This window comes from Bolinopsis microptera, chromosome 2, assembly GCF_026151205.1.
Source record: "Bolinopsis microptera isolate Bmic1 chromosome 2, MBARI_Bmic_1.0, whole genome shotgun sequence".
Classification (NCBI taxonomy): domain Eukaryota; kingdom Metazoa; phylum Ctenophora; class Tentaculata; order Lobata; family Bolinopsidae; genus Bolinopsis; species Bolinopsis microptera.
In genome coordinates, this window is record NC_087073.1 from 6,491,033 (window position 1) to 6,514,536 (window position 23,504).

Consider the following 23,504-nt stretch of genomic DNA (forward strand, 5'->3'; position numbering starts at 1 on the left):
GGCTAATATTAAATAGTAGTGGACTCTATGCAGCTCCCCCAGCGCACCTAATTTTACTGATCTGGAGGTAACATTTTATTGAGCCAGTACAGGCTAATATTAAATAATAGTGGACTCTATGCAGCTCTCCCAGCGCACCTAATTTTACTGATCTGGAGGTCACATTTTATTGGGCGACATAATTGATTCACGATGTCAATCCTTCGCAGCTCGGCGAGTCCCAGTGGTGCATTTCGCCGATCTACCGGTTGCGAGAAGAATTATTTGATGCGCGGTGCGGCCCAGTAGTGCATCGCGCCGCTACAACATATAAGCGGCATAATAAATTGCAGAAATGCCCGCGCATTTCGATGGAGCCGCGCATTTTTGCCGCGGCTCCACTATTATTTAACGTTTACCCGTAAACGTAATACCGCGCATTACATTTTTTATCTAGCTTGCGTTTATAGTTATACGTTGATTGACGATTGCATGTCAATCCTTTGCAGTTCGGCATGACCTAGTGGTTCATCGTACCAATTTAACGAAGCATGTTACTGGATGCGCTGCGCGAACCGGTAGTGCATCGCGCTACACATGCTTACTATGTACTAGTCTATTGCTGATCGATTTTCTCTATGCAAGAAGCTCAAAAATAAAAGAACGCCGCGCATAAAAGTGGTTGTTAGTTTATAATTATAACCTACCAGGACGCACGCCGAGTTGGACTCGTCGACGGTCCTGGAACAAATATTTTACGAGTATCACCCACCGTTAAAAAAGTGGGCGCGCTTGGTATGCAGACTTGCCTTCGATTAACGGGTGATACTCATAAAATATTTGTTCCATATTGAGTCCAACTCGGCGCGCGTCCTGGTAAGTTGTAAACCTACAAGCCTTCAATCGTCGTGCGTCGCGATACCTGGTTTTTGTTAATGTTAAATCAATATTTTGTGGCAATTTTCCGCGATCCGAAATGGCCGTCCACTCGTGCACGGCAGGTGCCACAGCGTGGAGCAAGTAATGATAATACCCGTGACATGTTAACTGTTAACACGTAAATAATTGGTTCAAATATTAGACTATATGAGAATTTTGCGCCACTTAAATATTCCAAATAATAAATAAAACAGTTGAATAGGGTAAACGAAATGCTAAATCCATTTACGAATTAGCAGTAGCCATTAAAGATCAAAGTTCCTAGATCAACTCTGAACTCGATACGATTTGGAATTGTTGTGGTGCTTGTAGTTGTAATACTATAATAGGTCAAAATCAAATTTAAGGAGCTTTCTTTCGAAAAAGAAAACACCAGTTTAACAATACTTCTCGCCGCAACTTTGGAAATTGAACTTTATTTTCGTATTTTCGTATTTTCGTGATTAAGGAACTTTGATCCAATGATAATTACACAACTCATTTTTACATATCACTACACATTTTCAGCGCAAACGGTTTAAATAGAATATAGTGTCCACGGTAACTGCAACGGGTTTTGGTTTTAGATACTCCAAACAACGAGAACAATCATCAATATCCAATAATGCACACAGACCAGTTGATCAGCCCTAATACTGTTGTGACATATTTTAAATTTAAATTATCATATTTTCCGAAACGTAAAATATTAATTCGGATATATCAGTAATTTGGGTTGCAGTACATTAGTAAGTGGATAAAAACACCGTATAACTATACATATATCCGTTAAAGATGATTTTAACAAGATTAAAAGATTTTCAGTCACGAAATACATAACTTTCGAATATATTTAAAGTACTATGAACAAGATAAAATAAACAATATTATATGTATTAAAAGTTTAAAATGAAACTTAGTTTTTACAATATTTAACCCAACATGCGATGACACTTACGTGATAATAATTTAACATTCTGCGTTGTGAACATGTATGAATGTTGTGGAACAAAGTACGCCGTGAGCCGAATTTTCATTTGAACCTCGCAAACAAGAAATACAAAAGCCATTAAACTACCCAGGTATTAGTAGGATCAAACTAATTTCCATCATTTTAGAATTAGCATGATTAAAATTCGCATTATCTCGCAATTAGCTGCTAATTGCTAATTGAATTAGGATGATCATTGATCAATATGAGCATCATCTCAAAAGTTGCACGACATTTCCATCTTACGTCGAAATTAGCATGGTCTGTATTTGCATTATTTTATTATTATCTCCAAATTTGTGTAATCCTGCTCCTTCACAGAAGACACAAAGTGTCACCCACCTGTTACCATGGTAACCCTACTATCCTTCACAGAACTCCGGGGCTTACTTTGCTTCACAAACCAAACACAGAAGACAAGCGCGCGGGAGGTCTATCTTACAAAACGTAGGAAAATAAATTACTAAATACAGATGTTAATGAGAGAGAGAGAGAGTGTGGTTAATCCGGGGGTAACAGTTTGTGCAGTTTGAATCTTTGTTTGATGTGGGGTCTCACGTCCTCCTCCTGAAAATAGTGTGCATGTTAGGGCATGCATCGAGAAAAGTTTAGCGTACAGACATCATAAAAGGTTACGGTTTTTTCTACCCATGTGTTGAAGAGGGGGATGGCTGGGTGGTTTTCCTTTTAGATATCAGGCGCTGAATTCTCGAATGCCAACAAGCAGTGGTCACCACGGCACGTATAATGGGAATATTTAACAATTTATCGTATTTCAAAAACAATGTGTGCATAAATTTTACTGGATTGTGAAATTTGTGAAATTTGTTATTTGCCGCCTCATCGATAGTTTTTTAAATCTAACTTTTCATTGTAACACATTTGATAGAATATCCCGCAGTAAAATTTGTTTACTGCACTGTATCATAAAATAGGGACCATTTGCACGATTATTTTTTAAATAATAAAATATGCATTTTACCAACATTTTACCGTTAATATATTAAGTTGATAAAATCATCAACATTAACTTTAATCGAATCCAGTTAACTTTTACGTTATGTTTATATTTATAACTATGATTATGAATCATAATTATCAACAGTACTGGAAAAGCTGACAAGGCTGTAATTACTACTGCTAGATGCCTCTCTTAACTTATTAGAATTAATTTATGTGCATTATACATGATCAGATTAACATAATTGCACTCAGGAAATAACAAAACAAAAATAACTTAGGTCTTAGCGTCCAACATTATTGTATCTGATTGGACAGGATATTTTTTTAAATAACAAAATTCTACAAAAATTTGATTATATTGATGATCTGTAAATGAGGGTGCAGGTCAATTAGCACGGCCCCAACGTGTCTAGAAAATGTTAATGAGGCCGGCACAGGTGTGCGTAAATACCCAGGTCAGTGGTCACCCAGTTATTTAACTAAAGTATTTTCTAGAAGTTAGCATTAGCGTTGCTATATTCTTAATTTTCAGTTGTAATTTTAAAAGTTTTAAGATTTATTTTGCCGCGAGTCGACACTTTACTTTCGTAACACTTTATTATTTGTATTAATATTATATTCTTTATAAAAGCTGTGGCTGGATTGAAATTCAGCACCTATAAAATTATCACAGGCACCTAGCGATAATTATGGCAAAAAAGGTGTAACGAACTAACGAGTGAAGCGAGATGTTCAAGGAAAGGTACGAGGTTCAGTAACTCCTTGTCATCCTGATCCTTGAACCAGGACTCTATCGGAATACCGTTGAATAACTGAAGAATTCGAAAAATGCATTAGATAAATTAGAGATTCGAAAACAAATTACAACAATTAAAAGTAACCACGGAAATTAGCGGGCGGATCAAGGAGTCCTAGAAATTGTCAGATATCATACTAATCACGATTACAACTATCACATCTGTAACTATGATATGGTCCGTTCAGAATCTTACATCTTATGCTCTGTCAAGATTAAGCTGGCGAGGGGGGAGGGGGGGGGGGGAAGGCCAATGCTATATTCTCCAATTTTCCAGATAAATAGAAAGAATACCACCTTCCATATACCTGGTATGCAAATGCCTGGGGGGAATTGTCGATGATAACTGTATGAGACAAATCTCGTCCTAAAACCTCCAGATCTTTTACGTAGTTTCCGTGTACCTGAAGATAATGTTCCGGTTATTTCATTGACCACATTAATCATTTAAATACATCTGATCAAGATTTACCTCACTACAGGATATATGGTCTACCGAAAGATTGTGACACTAAGACGGTGACCAAAGAAAATCTCTGCCAATTAATGAAGGTATGTAAATGTTGATGAGTACGAGGTTTTCTTTCAAACTCGCACCAGGAAAGTGTCACACATATATCACGAAAACAAGTATGAAGGTATGCCACCTATCAAATCAGTGATTAGATAATTTTTGATTAAGTTATCGAAATGTTCTACGTTAACATATAAAGCCCAATAAACTGAGAGAAGTACAAGTAAAACATACCTGGACACAGTGTTCCCTGAACAGCCTGTGCTTTACTAGCGATCTATCCGGATCCAGCAGATTAAGTAGTTTGTCTGAAACGAAGCTTTGTTATATTCAATTTTCGTATTAAATCCGTCACCAGCTTATCATAACGAACCCATGATCGCCATACCACGAAGTGAACCAGGGATTCTTATTTTCATCCAGCAGTTTCCAACCAACTTTCCAGCAGTGTGGTTAACCATTTTCCCTTCACGCCTCACGGTCCGGTCATCTAAAAGTCGGAGACCAATTACATCAGCTAAACTAGTTCCGGCAGAAGATGACACGTTAAAATCAAATTTAATGGCTAACGCACATCACAACACATGACACGTGACATTATCACGTGGCACATAATAAGGTAACGATACCTGCGTAAACTTTCTTGCTGGCGGTGAACAGGATTACTTCGTATTTCTCGCTGATCGTTTGGAGGAACTCCTTGAAGTGTGGTCGTATTCTCACGTATACCTGTGGTAATGTTATAAGTATTTATAAAGGAGCAACTGTGGTAATGTTACTCCGCGTTATTATTTTATTATCTAAGTTGTTTTAAATCTTGTGCGAGGGGTTGAAATAATACTGAGCTTTTAAATGCTTTTAACTTATTAAATATTAAAGCTTCCTGAAGTATTTGGGAGTTTAAATTGATTGAATTTGTGGATGATATGCTTCTCTAAAACGGATATTTTACTTAATTTTTAAACGTGACACGCCATTCCCCGTTATATGTAATAATTAGAACTTGCATAATATGTGAAATATTTTCGTCTGCGTCTGCAATTCATAACCGAAAAACTCCCCGTTTTAAAATACCAAATATTTTCCTCTCTATTTTCGAATTGACCCGTCTGTTTGAATTTTAAATTGTCTGCCATTCGTTTCTGTAGCTGCTGCCTGCAAGTTTCGCCGCTTTCATTCGTTACTTTGCATCTAACTTTTGACATGAACGACCTGCTCTGATACTTTCACATGATACCAGATGTTTAAAACCCCCTCAAAATATTTCATACATACTTAACCAACCGCTCAGCAAAGTGTAAAGATAAAGAGAACAAGAAGAGAGGAAGAGAGGAAATGACCGTGCTCTGTCCTTGGATCTCGGTTTGGTGTTGCTCAGTCGGGTCTCAGTACACAAAGGTTAATCTCGTTACTTATTACTACTGAGTTTACTTTTGGATCGTTTCCAAAATATTGGTACCTTTTGATATCAGTTTTCATGCATATTTGCCCACATCCTACTCAATCATTTAATTTAAAATGTGACTTAAAAACAAAAATTAGACCTTATTTACCAACAAACGACAATAAGGACACACAAAATCACCAAATCTGTTGACGTTCACTTGGCAACCACCTAGAAGAACTTCACATCTATGCCGCTATCTGGCATTTATTATTAAATTGGAGATCTGGGACAGCGCAACAGAGAGGGCTCAGACAATGTCACCCTACTCAGACAACTCTACCCCTGTTTCCTGCTTAACTTCTGATTACTAAATTAGGGAAATTAGAGGCCCTGAAACAATGGAATGCATTTGAGTGTATGAATAGAACCGAGTTTGAAGCTTGAATTGGGAGGGCTGGTGTAAAAAAGGATATCATTTTACAAAGGATTGGTTAGATACCGCCGGTTAGATATCACACCGGGGCCGGGGACATGTGGGACAAGTACATGATCATTACACACCGCAGTTCACCCCCTGTTCCGCACCGCATCTTTCTTTTCTTCGCCAAATAATGCTCTCCAGAAGAGACCCAACCTTGAGTTATTTTTGTCGCCAAATTTCTGTCTATTTTGTGATGGTTAGAAAGTCAAGAAATATTGGCGTAATTCCTTCTCCGGCTCGTACGTCGAGACACACAGTTATGGAGTTATTATCAGATCATGAAAAATTTGTCATTATTCTATACATCGTACGTCTTAGAATTCGTTTTGTTCAACTTTTTAGAATTGATCTTTGTTGCTACATAATGAAAAAATCCGATAACTTAATTTAAGAGATGTAACGTTGGAAACAACTTTTTTCGACTGATCCTTGGGCCTCTGTGATCTGTACTGTTTTATTTGAAGTGATAACCTTAGTTTTTTAGAAAAATTTGAACGGAAGAACCTGCATTCCGAGGAAGCTGCCCGAAAGCATACCGATAAAGGGCCCTTCCCAAAATATCGCATGCACCGTTGTTGTTCACATACAGACGCCGTCATTTGTCAAGAAACAACTTTGAGATGATGCCTCCTAAATTGTTCCGAGCATCGGCAGATCTAAAATTACAAAAGAATTCTTCACGACGGCACTTTAAATAGGTCCCTGGATAGTGAATAGTGAATACGTGTATTGTACAGTAAAAAGGAGGAGCCAAATACCAGAGCCAAGTAAAAAGTATTAAAATATGTACTGCACTTGTCCCTAATTTGTTCGGCTAGATCGTTGCTTTTAGCCGCTCTTCGAAATTTCTAGTATTCCATTGTATTATTCATTTTGAGAGATAGTTGCTGTGCACTGATGTTATTAATCTAATTGCCCAGCAATGCTAAAGTCAAAACAAATCGGCTGAATAAAGCCTGACATTCAATTGACTAATGCTTAACAAATTTATTGGCACGATCAAATTCCGGGAATTAAATCGACAGTAGATCGGATATCAAATTGTCTTGTGTCTTATTTTAGAATCTTCTCTCCTCAAATACATTATAATATAGTGACGCCCGTATATATATATTGGAATCTGGTTCTAAATTGATAGCAATTAGCTGTGACCAACTGCGTACCACAGCAGAGAGCAGCGTCTGTCTAAACTACTCCTGCATGTTATTGCCATTTCTCTACTTTGTAGTACATAACATATACCTTTTTATTGCGTTTACAGCAGTGTACCGTTCAGTATATTGAGTTTAACTGGGCTGAAGATGTGGGAGAGATTTTGGGTAAGTTCAAAAATATTTGATTAAGGGTGTGTTGGCAAATGTCCAGAATATCTGTGCACCTCTGGGACCTATGGTGTGGTATAGGTGTTGGCTTTAGTCCACATTTTGGTAGGTCTATTGTCACTTAATGTGAGTTGGCCATCATGACTAGTATTATTGACCAGGTAGCAGTTATTATATATCGCTTTGTTATTGCATAATGTCTAGCCAGTACATAATATCTAGCTAGTACAGTAGTTTTAACTCTGACCACATTCGACTCTTTTGCTTCTTGAAAACTTTACAATCTTTTACAGCTGGTTTTATACTAAATCAGCAAGCCGTCATAAACTTAACCGAGAAAAATGATTAAAGGAGATATCGCCCTCTAACTTATTAGGAACATTTTCATATTTCATGTTGAAAATTGTCATATTTTAGGAAACATTGTCATATTTTATGCTGAAATTATTGAAAACAAATATCCTGACATTGGCAGCACCTGACAAATTTTTGCAGAGGAACCTCACAATATTCATTTTACCCAGAGTTGCTTCACACAACAACTTACTACCATATTGAGTAACTGACTCCTCGGGTCTCCGGAATGTTTTACGCTCCTCTTTTTGGGTTCACCCGACAAACTTTTCCCAGTCTTTAAAACCGTACAACTCTGTAAATTTAAAATAATTCCTTGTACCCAAACAGTTTGAGCTTGCAGGATGTCCCCAAAATGACATTGCTTTGTTTCAAATCGCCTCGTTTTTAAACATGTCGAAAAATAAGGCAAGGTAGAGTCAGCTTCTATCGAGCCCCTATCATCAGCAAATACTCTTTATTTACGATACCCTCACTTTCAATGTCTGGTTTACCTAACTCTCAATTCACGTCTGGTAAAGTTCCCTCCCACACCCAAACACCCGACAGGGTTTGAATTTGTGAAATATTTAATAGAATTAGCGTATCCAGTTTCCATCAAGTTGTTAGCTTGGAAACCGGGATATTTCACAGCTGTCCCTTCCCTTCCGTCCCAAACATTCTGCTCTTAAATTCCTCCGTTCTACAACCCCATACCTTCAAGCAGTTCTGAATTTAGTATTGAAGTTTGTTGTTTGTGGTAATAGAGAAACTTGAATGAAGTATTGTCCTCCAGCGTAATCTGATCTTAACTCAAACATTGATCAACCGCACTCAGTTAGTGTTCATTAGTGCTTGCTTGAATTGGGCAGTTTCTAATACACACCCATACTGTGAAAGTAAGTGTTCATCAGTGCTTGCTTGAATTTAGTAGTTTCTAATACACACCCATACTGCGAAAGGGAAATACAACTACCTAACCACAAGAACAGTGCCGCTAATTGAAACCCCAATAATTCCGCACCTAATCACCAGTCAGCAACTTATCCCCCATAACCTCCCTCTCTTCCCTCTAGTTGCAAATTGTAACACAAGACAGCCCAATTAGACCCAATTAAGAAAGCTATCTGATATCTCTGGGGGCAGGGGATCTCAGCCCGGACTTTGTATCGGATACTCTCTAGTCTCTACATTTGCAAATTTACACTCATGGTTAAACATGGAAGTATTCATTAGAGTTAGTTACAAACTGGGTTTGGTCTCCATTTGTACCCACTCAGCTAGGTTCATTTTGGTTCATCAGTGAATCAACATATCACCTGATATCAAGATATTTCACAGATTTTGAAATTTGAGCATTGAATTCCTGATTTCATGCACAAAATTTGTCATTTTGAATACTTGAATCGATAGTTTGGAATTTGGCAGCTTTTCAGAACAATTTCACTCAACGGCGCAAATGGATTTGTTCTATGAAATATTAATAAGCTTTGTTGATTGATGACCGTGTACAGTGTAGAGTGGATCAGTAATTGATTTTGTTGAGAGATAGGAAATAGCTCTTTCCTCTATCTGCCATTACTTTCTATAGCTTGAGTTGGCAAATATACTAGCTATACTAAATATACTAGCTATACTAAATATACTAGCTTTGTGGCTAGTATTGTTTAAAATCAGCTGTATTTTATACACTTCAAATCACTTGATTTGCAGTATAATTGAGGTCAGCCCGAAGTGTATTGACCCCGCCACAAGTCAATATAACCATGTATGGAATAATCACGTTTGATATGATAGAGTGATAGTATCTAGCTCTGCAGAGAGCGAGTGTAAGACCCCCCCTGCACATCTCCCCACCACACCATCGCAACATGTTTTCTCCTCGCGGCCAATTATCCAGCAATGGTGCGGTGAGCAGTGCATGTTATTGAGGCTATCTGTTGCAGTGAAAATCATGTTTTTGTTGATTGTTTGCGTGTCGGAGGGCAGGTCACATAGTTGAAATTGTTTGCCTCTTCAGCTGTCTTCACACTTTCTGTTTCAGCTGCTTTCATTTTCATCTCCTTGTGACATTTGTATTTCCAGATATATCATCTTATTTAGTAACCGTCCAATCGAGCCATTGAAAGGATAAATCATTGTCAACTTATATTTTATTAAATTTTCTTAATTTTTGATGACCCTTTAGTTAGATCTCCACATCTTCAAGCCCAATCCCAAGTCATCAGTATATAATCTCCATTTCAGTCCTCCGATTATAGCCCCCTCATTATGTACTTGAGCCCAGAAAGTTTTGTCTAAATACTACGTGCCCAAGATTTTCAACCTCAATCGTTAGGACTAGACCACTCTGACGTGATGTAAATTCTAACCTTAATAGGAACTGGGAAGTCAAGAATTTAGGCAGGGCATGGGCAAGTATTGGGTAGATGTTAGGACTCAAATGACTGATATAGGTCAGAGCCGGGGCTAGAATTATCTTTACCTTGCGAAAATGGAGAAGTCTACAGACCCGACGTCACGGCTTTGAACTCCAGCTAACCTCTTGGTTATGCCTTGTAATAATCAAATAGAATATGAATGTCATGTCAGCAATAAGGAGTACCTATGATCTGACGTTAAATTATCGGAATAGCTGAACATTTACCGTTCACCGAGAATCAGCATCAAACCGGAGATGAAACTTAAAATGTGTATTTTTCAGCTAGATGGAATGGACGAGAATGGAGACACCTACACCCCGGCCTACGTTCTCCTGAGTCTATCTGCTTTTGCCATCACCGGCAACCTCACTGTCATAGTCATGGTCAGTACTTTGTCAGTTTCCAATACTTTGTCAGTTTTCAATACTTTGTCAGTGGTTACTATTTGTCGGTTGTCAGAGCTTTTTATCTTGTCGGTTTTAAAGCACCGACAATATGCCTTTTAGAGGTGATAATCCCGACAGGAAGTGGTAGACTAAAACCCGAATTCCTGCGCCGTCTAGGCCTTCCGAAATTTCACTCCTAAATTCTTCTCTGTCTAACCATATTTAGTAGAAAAATTGTATTAAATAGATGAGAACAATGACCATTGACACAAAAATGCTGCATCCTACGCGATACAAATACTTTTGAATAATCAAAGTTTAAATCAAGTTTAAAGATACTTATGCGTGTTTGCTCGAATGACTGGACAGTGATAACAATGAGATGAATATACAATGTTAAAAACACTCCCAGATACTATGACCGCAAACTTAAATCCTCCGTGGGACAAATGGTGAATTGATGGAACCACTAAAGATTAGTTATCCAATGAAATTTAAAAGACGAACGATATGAAGATATTCGACTTTTAAATCCTCCCTCGCTTTGGTGCATTGTTCCAAAACTATTCAGCGCTGAAAGCAGTCTGATTGGGGGGGGGGGGGGGGAGGGACCGGGGAAGGGAGGGGAGGGGCATCATACTAGTTAGAAATTTAGAATATCCATAGCATATAGATAAGTCAATCCTTCACATCTTTCCCGAAGAGCGGTGTGATTGAATAATTCCAACGTTGCCAAAAATCCATTCAAAATTGTGAACACCAACCTATAAAACCCCAATGTCAATTTATAACTCCAGGTAGCCCAGTACCGGTTTCTGCGGATGACGAGGACACACTGGCTCCTAGCAGCATTGGCAGCAGCTGACTTCCTCCGAGCTACCTTTGTGATGGTGTTTGTGGGGGTTAGCGGAGCTGTGGGGGTCTGGTTTGGGGGTGATCTCTGGTGCAAGGTATGTCATCTCACTGCACTGTCAGGTAACCAGGTAACCAGGTAACCAGGTAACCAGGTAACCAGGTAACTTGTGGGGGTTAGCGGAGCTGTGGGGGTCTGGTTTGGGGGTGATCTCTGGTGCAAGGTATGTCATCTCACTGTCAGGTAGGAATTAGGATCCTTTTATTTATTAATGAGTGTTTTGTTTTACAAGTCAACTGTTGTAAGAAATCGGATTTTAAATAACAACACCGATCTCTTAAGCGAACCTTTCTCACATTTCTCACAATCCCTCAGATAAGTGGGAGTTTGCCGTTCCTCCTCTTTATGATTTGTTACTTACTACACACTATGATAGCAGTGGATCAGAGACACATTGTAATGGGCTTCTTTAGTAATTACCGTATGAAACAGGTCAGTTCTTGATTCTACAAATAGAAGCTGACAATGTCTTCACTATACGTTTAGAGTGTTCTATGAAGTCAATAAATGATTCTATCATTTGATTAAAAATATATATACTATAAATTGCTAGTATCAACGACCAGTAGCACCGTCTGATATTCATTATTAAGGCATGATAATCGTGTTATGATTCACGAAAAAACTGATCTTATGATCGTATGTTCTGCATTTCTCCTTCAGATTATTCAAATATTTCCATGATCTCTAAAACAGCCCTGATATGATACTGAACGCCTTTATCAACATTTAAAGTGCTTATTTAAAATTTTAAACTTTAATTGTAGGCATTTCACAACAATACTGTCCAATAAAATTTAGTCGAGTCTATAAATAAGGTGCGTGAGAGACGACTTAACTTCATAGAACAGATTCTGGATCTAAACCGGAGCTCAAATTTCAGCGAACTCCACGACATTTACTTTACAACCACATAGTACAAGTACATACAACAATAAGCGGCGGGATTGCTAACATTAAACAACAACCGATGACAGCTACACACAATACTTGATCTTAATTGTGGGTATATTTCAGGTATCTGGAATGTTCATGGTACTGTTAGCGGTGATGGTATCCCTGTTTGTGGTGGAGGTGCCCTACTTAACCATGGAGCTGCTAACAGAGACTTCTATTCGTTACAATAACACCACCGCACATTGTGAGATGTACACTCCAGAGCAGGTACTTTTATCTAGAGCACTACTACTAGTACTACTACTATCTAGAGCAGTGTTCAACTAATCTATCGTAATATAGAATGTTTGGTGGACAAATAGGCTAAATTATTGTATAGTCTAATCCCTGATGGTTTATCTTTTACTCATACCCAATATTCAAGTTTAAGTTTCACAGACAAGCTCGTAACTGCAGCTACTATTACGGTCTGAACTGACTACGGTGCGGCTAATTAATCAACGTACACCACTCTCAGCAACTTAATTAATTGATTTACCATCCGAACTTGCTCCTTGCAAGAGTAAACTATTGTACCCCTCATACAAGCAACCATCTGTGGGGTGGAGTAACACGTGACAATAACATGTCATAACCATTGGCATACGGGTCAGACAATCAAGATTTATCACTCAAATTATTTAAAACTAAATCCTTTTGAAGTTTTGAAGTTCCTTAAATCATGTATACCCAGACGAACAGTTAACTCCACTATTTACCGGGCACGAAGTGGCCATGAATTCTAGAGTTAAGGAATGAAGATGAGAGTAAATTTTTCAATTTCGTGCAATTTTCTTTCAGCCACTAGCGCTACAATAAGATCTGGTCACGGGTACGTGATTGTGTCAGTCTAATCTAACTACAGAAGCCATTTACCCGATAGTGGAAATCGAATTCCCGAAATTCCATCTGTGTGGAGTGACCAGGAGTTGATACAATTCCTGAATTCCAGTGAGAAATATAATACGGAAAGGTTGCCGTCACAGTCATGAATTCATCATCTTCTAAAGTTAAACATCCTAAAAGGATTTTTGATAAGTCTACCAGATTCAACGCTAAAACATTTCCTTGTGTTTGACATTTGTTCTTCTCAGATCTACCACCGCGTTCACGTGTATGATGTGATGTATGTGCTAAGCTACATGTTCGTACCGGGACTTGTCATATTCGGGTGTTATTGCTACATTTACGCTAGACTACGGAGGTTCTACGCCCAAGATCAGGTCAGTTAAACTAAAATAAAGTTAAAATAAAGTTAAGTTGAGTAATTTAGCTTATGACAAGATATATTGACAGAAACTGTACAGTGAAGTTTTGACATTTAGTTATTTGTTTAAGGGAAAGATTAGACTTGGGCGTTGTTTTTAACTATCCCTTGTTTAGAACGTTTACTTATAATAATAAATAAGTTGCTTAACGAATTAAAAATACTCCTTTTATTAAATAAAACTCTTCCAGCTAAATTTTAAAACTCAAGACGATTAGCTTGCTGCTGTCATCTGACTAGAATACGGCTCATTCATTGGCTCCAGCTAGTTCCTGAGATAGAGGAACTGGAAGTTCAACTTCAGCTACCTTGCTCAATAATATTCCAATCTCTCAACAGTTCTAGTGTTATAATGTGGCGCCTATTAAAGGAGATTAAATGTAGCTGGACTTAGCAGCTCCTTCATGATATATTAATTGTCGTGATAAACATGCCTAAAGATAGCATCCCTCGCTTATTATCTAATTAACCAGTATTTATACCTCCACTAATTAGTTATTAACAACCAAACTGCCACCACCAACCACCAACCAGCCCCAGCTCCCCACAGCCAGACAAACATAACTTGTGTCTGATGACACCTTGGTTTGGGCTTTATTCAATCATGTAACCGTTATACCCACAATATGTGCACTGTTCGCATTTCCAAAATTCGATCAAAGAAACCGCAGTAATGTGATAATATCTCCAACTATGTCTGCTAGGGGCTCTTTGCAATGCACCTTTCTGTAGAACATGAGCTCGAACTTTTAAAAATTTTATGCGGTCAGCCTGACTCGGCCATCAACTAAAATGTGCAGCTCAAATCAGGCTATTGTAACCTAATTGAAGGGGTGGGGCCGGAGGGGTTTGAGAGTCTAGCGGGAAATACTATTATTAGAAACTAACTCCTGGACAATAAACAAACTAAACTATTGTACTAACAAAACAGGTTCTACGACAGATTCCTGGTGGAGAATGGTACCAAGATCAGGATATAATCTCGTACAATATCAAAGTGTTCCTGCTGCTGGCTCTAGTATTCCTGATCTCCTGGATACCGTGTTCTGTGCTTACTCTCAGAAAACTGTTTGATATCAGATACCAGCTATCTGACTGGAGGCTCGAGGTGAGAACTCTTGTGTTTTAGAGAAAGGCTGTTTTATTTGTATCATTTGAGTTTAGAAAGCCAGTGCCGTGAAAATAATATTGGTGTTTCCCTAGCAGTTGTATTACGTCTAATGTCTATGCAATGTGCAATGTGCATGACTCTATTTTTGAAGACATTCGGAAAATCTACTACGGTCCTAGGGAATTGTCTTGGATCATGGTTTTACGTACGGCAATCATATCATGACCTAAAATAAGAAATCTTGTAATTTTCTAATATGCCAAAAGATAAGATATTCTTAGTCTTAGGGTTGAATGGTAAATCTAATGAGGTTCAATTAGTTAATTATTCCGGGGCGTGTCTTGTAAATCATTCATCGATTCGGTTTTACGTTTTTCCAATCTGACGCTATGCATTTATCTACTCTTGTCGTGGTAAGAATTCGGGTGACCCAAATTAAATCACATCATACGAGATTGAATTATCACAAAAACCAAGTAATTTTTGTTTAATTCTTTCTATCATCAATACGAGTAATAACCCAAAAGTTCAAGATATTTGTCGTTAAACCATTTATAGTTAACAGACCACACTTCTCAGATGTTCAGTAAGTGGGTTGTGTACGTATCCCCTGTTATCTCCCCCTACGTCCTGATAATATCTTATCCTCCATTCCGACAAGCCTTCAAGCTGATGTGCTGTTGTAAGAGCGAGAAGGAGATCAGTTTCCAGACACTTTCCTCCATTCAGGGCACCGTCAATCTGTGAGTCTAGAAGTGATCTGTCGCGCTATTGTCGTGGTAAGTGTCACGTGACCAGAATACCGTTTTCTGATTGGTTTGTCACTGTCATGTATCAGGGACATACTCAAGAGTCCACTGCGAAGAGACGGCGAGAAGAGAACTCAAGACAATTGTGGGCAAACATTTAAGTACATTTTAAGTACGACCAGCCCTCAGCTATCTATAACAATTGAGCCAGACCGCGGTACTAAACAGTTCAGCAGGAGTACTCAGCTGTTTCCTTGGAAACCAGACTGCACACAGTTTGTCAGAAACTAGTTGAAATGTTGAAACATGAGAGTTGTATGCTAGGATGAGCACTGAGCAGAAACTGAAGACAATAACTATTTCATTATTTATACCCATAACAAAATATTTGACGTTGTTATTATTATAATATTATGTGTCTTTTTTAATAATATTTAACTTTATTTGTAATCTATGACCTCTCTTTATACAGCAAGTTTTATCATCAATTTCTATGAAGGGATTGTTGGCGATGATAAATACGATTTCAATTCATTTAACCAGATTAATTCTGGTTTAGTTTCTTCAATATAACATTAATTATAATGAAATTTATTCTAAGTTTTTAACAAGCTTGTCTTACTTGAAACGACAGCTCATAATTTCTTAAAAGTTTTATTTTAATCACGACACCATGAAAAATGAAAATCAGACATCCTGTCAGCCAGTCTGGTCCCTGGTGAGCATAGGTAAATTATAGCTATAAACTAAATAACTTTAACTTAACTTAATTTAACTTACAGACATGTAAGTGTAACTGAGGTGACACCGAGTCGTGTGAGTTTTTAGTGTTACTAAAAACTGAGGGTTGAGTCTCCTTGTTTCTCAAAATAATCAGATGAAATGTTGATAAATCTATTATTGAGATACTCACGAGAATTTCAGACATTCCTACACTATATAACAGCATTGTACAGAGTTTCACAAAATTCTTCGCCCAAATTTGTAGTTGCCCGGTTGTCTCCCACCTTTAGCTTTATTGCAAAAACCTAACATTAAACGCGCCTCTTAACCCAACCTAACCTAACCAAAAAACATATTTAATCCCATCTCCGTGAGGGTGATTTAAGATGGGATACTAAGGTGATTTAAGGTCTTGATATTTGCCACACATTCCACATACCTGGTAGGTGTTCTGTTGAAAGTAGACGGGGAAGACGAGGGTAGCATCGTGTAATAGCTCCAGACTGCAATGAACCAGTGTCTCGTCCTAGACAGAGAGAAGGGTCGTAACAATTAACTTAATCAGGAGTGAATTCCATTGAATCTGTCCCAAAACCATTACTGACAAATCGACAGTATTAAATCAAGATGAGGTATTTTAAAGACCAAAAGTTTCCATTTCAGATGGACATATTAATACATAAACATTTTCGCCGTGCTTTCAAATTCAAACATTTCTTACCAGATCTAGAACAATCGTCTTGCGAGGGGTCTGTCTGGATTTCATTGGGAGCACTGAAATAGGAGCGGGGGTATTAAATCGTAATGGTGGAGTTACAGCTCTTAAATTCTTTGTCATGTTCTTTCACGGCTATATGCTTTTAGCGTTAAATATTTCTGTGGTTTTAGGTATGCTTGGGAAAATTCGGCGTTATGGTGGGAGCATATAATTTATATAATCATGAATGTTTAGGTTTGTCCTCGAAAGGTATTTAGGCAGCTATATTCACAGACCAGCCGCAGCCTCCGGTCCTCATAAAAGTACGGAATATTTACCAGCTGAGTTAAGCTTAAAATTGTGGCCAGTAACCAGTGTTTCCTTTCTAGAACTTCACTGTTCAACACGTGACTGAGACTCTGTGCGCTGATTGGACGAGAAACCGTGAGAATAACATCCGCAAACCCACTGCTAATCAGATTACTCTCTTCTGCATAAAATTATACCCAAAACTAGTTCAACCAGGCTGGGCACATCACATTTGCCAAATTGTACCATCGCGGTGAGGCCTTGATCATCTTGGTCAACGTAAGGTCAAAATAGTTTGTTTTGACAAATATGGCCCTTAAAGGAAACGATTTATTAACGGTAAAGCCGGTGAACAACATCTCACTTCTATTTTAAAACCGAGCTAGCGTGGAACTAATTGATCGGAACATGTTACCACAGGACACACAACCGCTTGCATGTCTAGATTTGAGCATTCTTATCCAACTTTCAGACTGTGTGCTAAATTCGATGTTTTGATTGTGCCAAATCGTACCTCTGTTACAGAAAGTAGTCATGAAATCACTGCAGTGGTAGCTGGATAAGCAGAAAAAACTCAGGCTTAGTTAACCTTTCTTGCACAACATGTCATGGTCATTAATTACATTTTTGGACGGAGGAAGTAGAGGCCGCAAATTATACACTAAGCTCCCAACATTTAGAATTACACAATTAATTGAATTTAAGATAATACCTAGTTCGGGGCAGATTCCCCACTTTCACGGTAATTTCACATTAAACTTCAATTTGTAAATTTATCCTCTCGTTTCGACTTTACATACTCTTAGAGCAGCCCAACTTAAAAACAAATCTTACCTGGTTTCCTAAACTTGAGGTACTCCGGCAGTGGGGGGACATGTTTGATGAAATAGTACGGGTCCTGCCAGTCCGGCATGCAGTCGTCTGGGTTGTCGTACGCGTGCAGGAGGTCCAGGTCGCTTTTACATTTGTACTGTCGTGCTAATCCGGCACAGGTGTCGCACATTGGGAAGATTGGAGGTAGCTCTTCTTCTATATCTGGAGTGATATTAAGGTTCTAGTCACCACAGAAAATGGGAAGATTTCACGTCGAAGAGTAATTTATGGTTATTGTTAGAAATCCTGTTATAACGTGTCGAAGACAAGGTAAACAAGCTTATTCTACGAAGGTGTTATTAAGACAATATTCTGATATTCATATTCTAAGAATGTTTGTTATATCGTATTGCTTTTTAACTATTGATACTTGTTAACCTTAAAACTTACTAAGCAGGAATTTCTAAGAATAATCATCATAATAATAATTATAAATAAATGCGACTTGCAAACAATGGTCCTATCCGGAAACTACAAAAGATAAATGAAAGGAGAGAAAATTCCTCAGATAAATTTTGGCCTCAGTCCAAAAGCAATTTGGCTGAACGTAGCTATGTTCAAATACCACCGGGGTTTGAAAAGGGAAATAGTACTCACGTATTTGAGTCTGGGAGTCACTAGTGTCACTAGAGGTTGACTTCTGATCATCTTCATCTCTGTCCCTAGAAAAGAGGGTCAGCACTGGCGAGAGCAGCGACCCTAATAGCGAGTGCCGCCTGAAAGATAGAAGATTTTAGGAACTTTAAATTTGCAGAAATATTATTATTTATATTATTTTAGATTGGTTGCTTACATCACACCAGATAGTCGTAGACGTTTTGGAGTGGAAATTAAAATAATTGCTTTTCGTGTGCCCGAGAACATCTATATCGGCATGTAACGAAGTATCATAAATACGTCTCAAAAATGTGTTGAAAATGCCTCAAAAACATGTCATTACTCATGAATCTTACTACGTACTATACTAAGTCCTGAATTCTAAACTGATTGGCTTACTTCGGAATTGATGGCGATGCGGGCGGTGAGCTTGTAATAACTGAAACAACAATAATATTATTGAGATGAAAAATTCATCAAGAGCAGTCCGCTCTGAAAGTTAGTTTCAGTAGATATTTTAGTGGATATTCGACCAGTGCCAAAGCAGTACGTTGAGTCGTCATGCACATCGAATCTTGATTATAGCGTGATACTTAAGAGAATACGGACCAGTCAAGAAGACCAGCTCTTTGATGTCTAAAAATCCCGATTAGGCATTCAATCAAATAATGTCTCCTCCTTCATAAAATGAAATTTGCGATGTGTGACTGTTTGATAAATAACTCACAAGGATTGGCATCATAATCCTTAGATAACTTTATCTTCTTATTAGGGGTTTCTTCTGTCTCTGTCTGGAGGAATGATGTGTTAGATGGTCGTGTGGAACTCTATTGGCAAGCAGCTCACTGAAATCCACTTATATTGAATGATATAAGGTCATAAAAGCAAACCATTCCTTAAAACATAAATATTTCGCGGGAAATATGTCATTTAAGTTTATTCTAAGTCCAAATCAGGTTCCCTTTCGGTTGCCATGTTCAATGACTGGCCTGAAGCTTTCCACTTTTCATTGTGGCTGAAACTTGCGCCCTTAAACCAGATGTCACATTAAGACATGGCTTATAGCGTAATACATTTGAAAACTCCCGCCCAAGTATCCACGCACGAATTATTTCAACATCCTAACAATATTTTCAACATTTAATTAAAGCTCCTTGTATTTCACAAGTGCGTGGAATGATCTATTCATGACCGTTCTACCATTCTACCAAACTATTGCCTTAAATTCATATTGATAATGGCGAAATATTCATGTACTAAGGACGGAATGAAACATTTAGTAGATGAGACACACACAGACAGAATGAATACAGCACTTTATTCGAAGATGTTACACAAATTTTGATGCAGACATTTCACACTTAGTAGCAAGTTCCAAAGAAATCACGAATGCAAGCTCTATCTGTGATTGATTAGCACATGCATCGGTAGAAGACTTACCATGACTGCATTTCATATCATAGCTACTGTATGGAATTGTAATGTTATTCATGAATTGTTATGTATGGAAGTTTTCCAAAAGGATAATTAAATTTAAGACTAGTAATTTCACCTATTTAATTACTAATTTTGGAAAGAAGCCAAAAAAGTAAAACATTATGCGCGGCGCACGCGCGCAAATTATTGTAGTGGCTGCTAATTAATGCACTTTCTGTAAAACAAATCCTGAAAATTTGCTAGTACCAAGAGTTAAGTCTACCGTGATGGCCCAAAGCATGGTTCAAATCTGGGCGCGTACTGCGCGCAGCACTGTAACCCTGTGTGTGGCCTGTAATGTGATACGATAATTGCTGGAATATGTAGCCCTGGATAATACCTGGCCAAGTCATACACCTTATAGTGTTTAAGTTCACCAACGTATCAGCTTTCAACAGAGATATGTATAGATAGTAGCTCAGGGCGGGAAAAGTTATATCGACATTCCAGATATCTATGATAAGCGAAGTAAGTAAAAATGGTGCGTTTTAAAAGCGATAAGCTGTAGCGGTAGCCTGTCACTCGAAAACTAAATTACACATGTGGGCATAACACGATTCATATGTCTTGAAATTTTATAACGTTGTTTGATAGCGATCACAATATCATAGCAAGCTTTCTGTTAACAAATAAGAAAGAAGGATGCAGCCGGTAGCGTTGAGGTAAAAATGCCTGCCACAATTCATAAAATACGAACGATTAAATAACATTTTATTGGAACTCAATCGGGGTTATCATTTTAACACAGTCAACAGCGTAACAAGATCCAGCATGTTGGTTGTAAGACTGCATTTCGAAACTTGGGCTAATGGACATCTCAGAGAATTGATATAAGCAAATCAACATTTGTCTGAAAACAAACCCGGATAAATCCGACAAATTCATGTGTGTCAAAGATTCTCAGGAATTTCGCAAATACATTGATTTTAACAGGATTGTCCAAGTTATTAAGTGACAGCTCCACCAACATAATGCCTTTAAACTGCTCGGGTAATTGCCATCACGCGACAAAACAAGTGTAAACATTACAAAAAATATGATGCATAATGAATATTAAGATTGTTACAATCATTGAGCTGTTCGTTTAAAACTAAGTTGGTATGTGACTATTGCAACATTGAATTACTCGTTTTGTGTGCAATTTGCTGAAACAATATGCAATATGCAGCTGCATAGTATGGTTGAGCAATTTCAAAGCAAAATATCAAAGAAAATTAATGGGATTGTGTTTAATAATAGTTGAACTATTAGGATGGAATGCTGGGTTACATTACAACGGGAAAATCATTTTAAGGAATAAATAGATCTAGATATAATGAGGGTATATTAAATGTCTGCGTGATAACCTGATCAATCACGAAATCATCACCAATAAAGTTCGCCTATGAAAGTAAGCAAAAAGCCCAAACCGCACCTATCACGTTACATTGCCTCTAAGCAACCCACAAAATTATATAAAAAGTAAAGGATGCTTATAGACTGATATAATACAATAACTCCCAAAACGTTTAAAAGAATACATCACCAGCTCTAGTGAGTACTCACATACCTAAGCACATACCTAGTGAGTACTCACATACCTAAGCACATACCTACTACCTAGTGAGTACTCACATACCTAAGCAACTGCCAACTACTCAGAATTTTAACTTTCGCTTTTGATATTTCCATATTTGTCAATTAGATAATTTGATGTTGCAATTTGTGGTTGGTAATAGCACCATGCCGCTGTGAATAACAGGTTATTTCCTACGAATTTTCAATACACTCGTACTACATCTATTCTTCGGATAGTATAGCTAATTGCAGACATGTTCATACTTTGCCAAGTTTCCCATTTGAGGCCATTGGTCTAAGAAATAATTTATTCTGTGAGATAAACTTGATTAAAACAGAAAGAAAAGCATGCCCTTTTCACGTGTAGATGAAGTTACAAGACATCAATAAAAACATAAATAAAACGTTAACAAATGATAAGGAATCAAAATGTGGATGGTGATCAAAATGATGCCGACCTGTCATCTTTGTGAGAATATCCAATAGATCTGGATTCAGGTGAGTGAGTGAACCACACTTTTCAAGTGTTCACAGCAAACGAACTTTTTAACAAGTTGATGGGTTTTGAAGATTTTGTTTGGTTTAAAGACCCGAGGGCCACCCTTAAGGGCTTTGAAACCGGTTTATTGACAATATAATATATAAATAAACTGAAATCGTAACATTCATGTCAATACTAACTGAAATAATACAATCTGTAGTTAAAATAATAATACTTACTGTCACTTAATTAAGATATATGATGTAATAAAATAAATTTCTTTTATTTCCACACTAATTCTCACACCAAGCTTTAATTCACACACCAAAACTTTAAATTTTATCAGACTACAAATGTCCTAATATAGAAGTCTCTTATCTTTAGTTAAAAAGGCAGGGGTGCAGCCGTTTAACTTCAATTAAAATTAAAATAATTGATCACGCTGGATCACGATGTTTTTCTATCAAAATCAGCTAGGCGTTATTTGAATCGCCGGGCTCTGTGTGGTACTGTGTAGTGGGAAGTGGGTGTGTGTGCGCATGGTTGTTATTATGATGCGTTGAGATCAAGTACGTTGATGATATGTGATCTTGTGCGTGTTGTGCTGATAAGGCTTTAATTGAGCAATTTCCTAGTTCCACCTAAATAGAGTGCTTTGTGGAGTTTATACACTCAATGAGTAGATCAAAGTAAGTTACTTATTGAGAGTACGGACGATAGGTGGAAGGTTGTCTGTCAGCAGCAAAACATGCCGGATAAAAATGAGGTAAAAATAAAGCTAATCTATTTTTTGATTTGTAAGAAACTGGGTCATGAGTGCAGAGTGCTGCAGTCATGTGAGTATCAAATCAAAATCAAAACGTGCAACTAGCTTATTTCTAATCAAAGATTTTAAAACAAAATTTGTGATGCTAATATCACAAGTAGTTACTACTGGCACCACAGCAATTAAAATGTTACTACAATAATAACGAACAGCTCGTTTTTTGTACTTACAGTAAACCAAGACGATAGGCTTCTAAGGCGATTCATACCATGCTACTCCTGCAAATATTTACTTTAAATTACTGAAGTAAACATACTATTCAGAATAGAACATTTAATGTACACAATGGTTCTAGAGATACAGTGTATTAATCCTTGTATATTTATTAAAAAATTTCCCAGGGTTTATGTCTTGCTATCGATTGTCCATTTTAGAAGCAGCACCTTCCCTTATTCCCAAATGGTTCCTGCCACTAGCAATGATCTGGTATATTCCTAGATGACAAAGGTAAATCCAAATGGAACTCAGTAAAATGTAAAAGATTAGGGTTCCTGAC

At 37.6% G+C, this 23,504-nt stretch overlaps 2 protein-coding genes across 3 annotated transcripts; one reads left to right on the plus strand and one right to left on the minus strand.

Annotated features, from left to right (window-relative positions):
* Positions 1 to 1,117: 1,117 nt before the first annotated feature.
* LOC134811320 (CTD small phosphatase-like protein 2) lies at positions 1,118 to 23,252 on the minus strand. Of its 2 annotated transcripts, none has more exons than XM_063818094.1 (12): positions 23,179 to 23,252; positions 19,396 to 19,459; positions 19,068 to 19,107; positions 18,669 to 18,787; positions 18,033 to 18,233; positions 16,914 to 16,966; positions 16,632 to 16,718; positions 4,791 to 4,890; positions 4,396 to 4,469; positions 3,956 to 4,051; positions 3,568 to 3,663; positions 1,118 to 2,455 (listed from the first exon to the last, which is right to left on the minus strand). In XM_063818094.1, exons 1-12 carry the CDS (start codon positions 23,212 to 23,214, stop codon positions 2,390 to 2,392), a joined length of 1,032 nt encoding a protein of 343 aa, XP_063674164.1. In that variant the 5' UTR covers positions 23,215 to 23,252; the 3' UTR covers positions 1,118 to 2,389. The 2 variants fall into 2 exon arrangements, with proteins under 2 accessions (XP_063674164.1, XP_063674165.1); XM_063818095.1 differs by lacking the exon at positions 23,179 to 23,252 and adding an exon at positions 20,109 to 20,151 and having other exon boundaries at positions 2,302 to 2,455.
* LOC134811319 (trace amine-associated receptor 4-like) lies at positions 7,267 to 16,074 on the plus strand. Its single transcript, XM_063818093.1, has 8 exons — positions 7,267 to 7,348; positions 10,389 to 10,490; positions 11,291 to 11,443; positions 11,722 to 11,838; positions 12,424 to 12,570; positions 13,437 to 13,565; positions 14,541 to 14,717; positions 15,300 to 16,074. The coding sequence occupies exons 1-8, from the start codon at positions 7,331 to 7,333 to the stop codon at positions 15,465 to 15,467; spliced, it is 1,011 nt and encodes a 336-aa protein (XP_063674163.1). The 5' UTR covers positions 7,267 to 7,330; the 3' UTR covers positions 15,468 to 16,074.
* Positions 23,253 to 23,504: the final 252 nt, after the last annotated feature.

Excerpts from the sequence above, each read along its gene's own strand:
- LOC134811319 (XM_063818093.1), top strand. Across the intron at positions 11,444-11,721 it reads GGGGTGATCTCTGGTGCAAG|ATAAGTGGGAGTTTGCCGTT; the intron begins GTATGTCATCTC and ends ACAATCCCTCAG. Across the intron at positions 11,839-12,423 it reads GTAATTACCGTATGAAACAG|GTATCTGGAATGTTCATGGT; the intron begins GTCAGTTCTTGA and ends GGTATATTTCAG.
- LOC134811320 (XM_063818094.1), bottom strand. The coding sequence starts at position 23,214 with ATGAATCGCCTTAGAAGCCTATCGTCTTGGTTTACT. Across the intron at positions 4,052-4,395 it reads TCAGGGAACACTGTGTCCAG|GTACACGGAAACTACGTAAA; the intron begins GTATGTTTTACT and ends CATTATCTTCAG. Across the intron at positions 3,664-3,955 it reads CCCAGGCATTTGCATACCAG|TTATTCAACGGTATTCCGAT; the intron begins GTATATGGAAGG and ends CGAATTCTTCAG.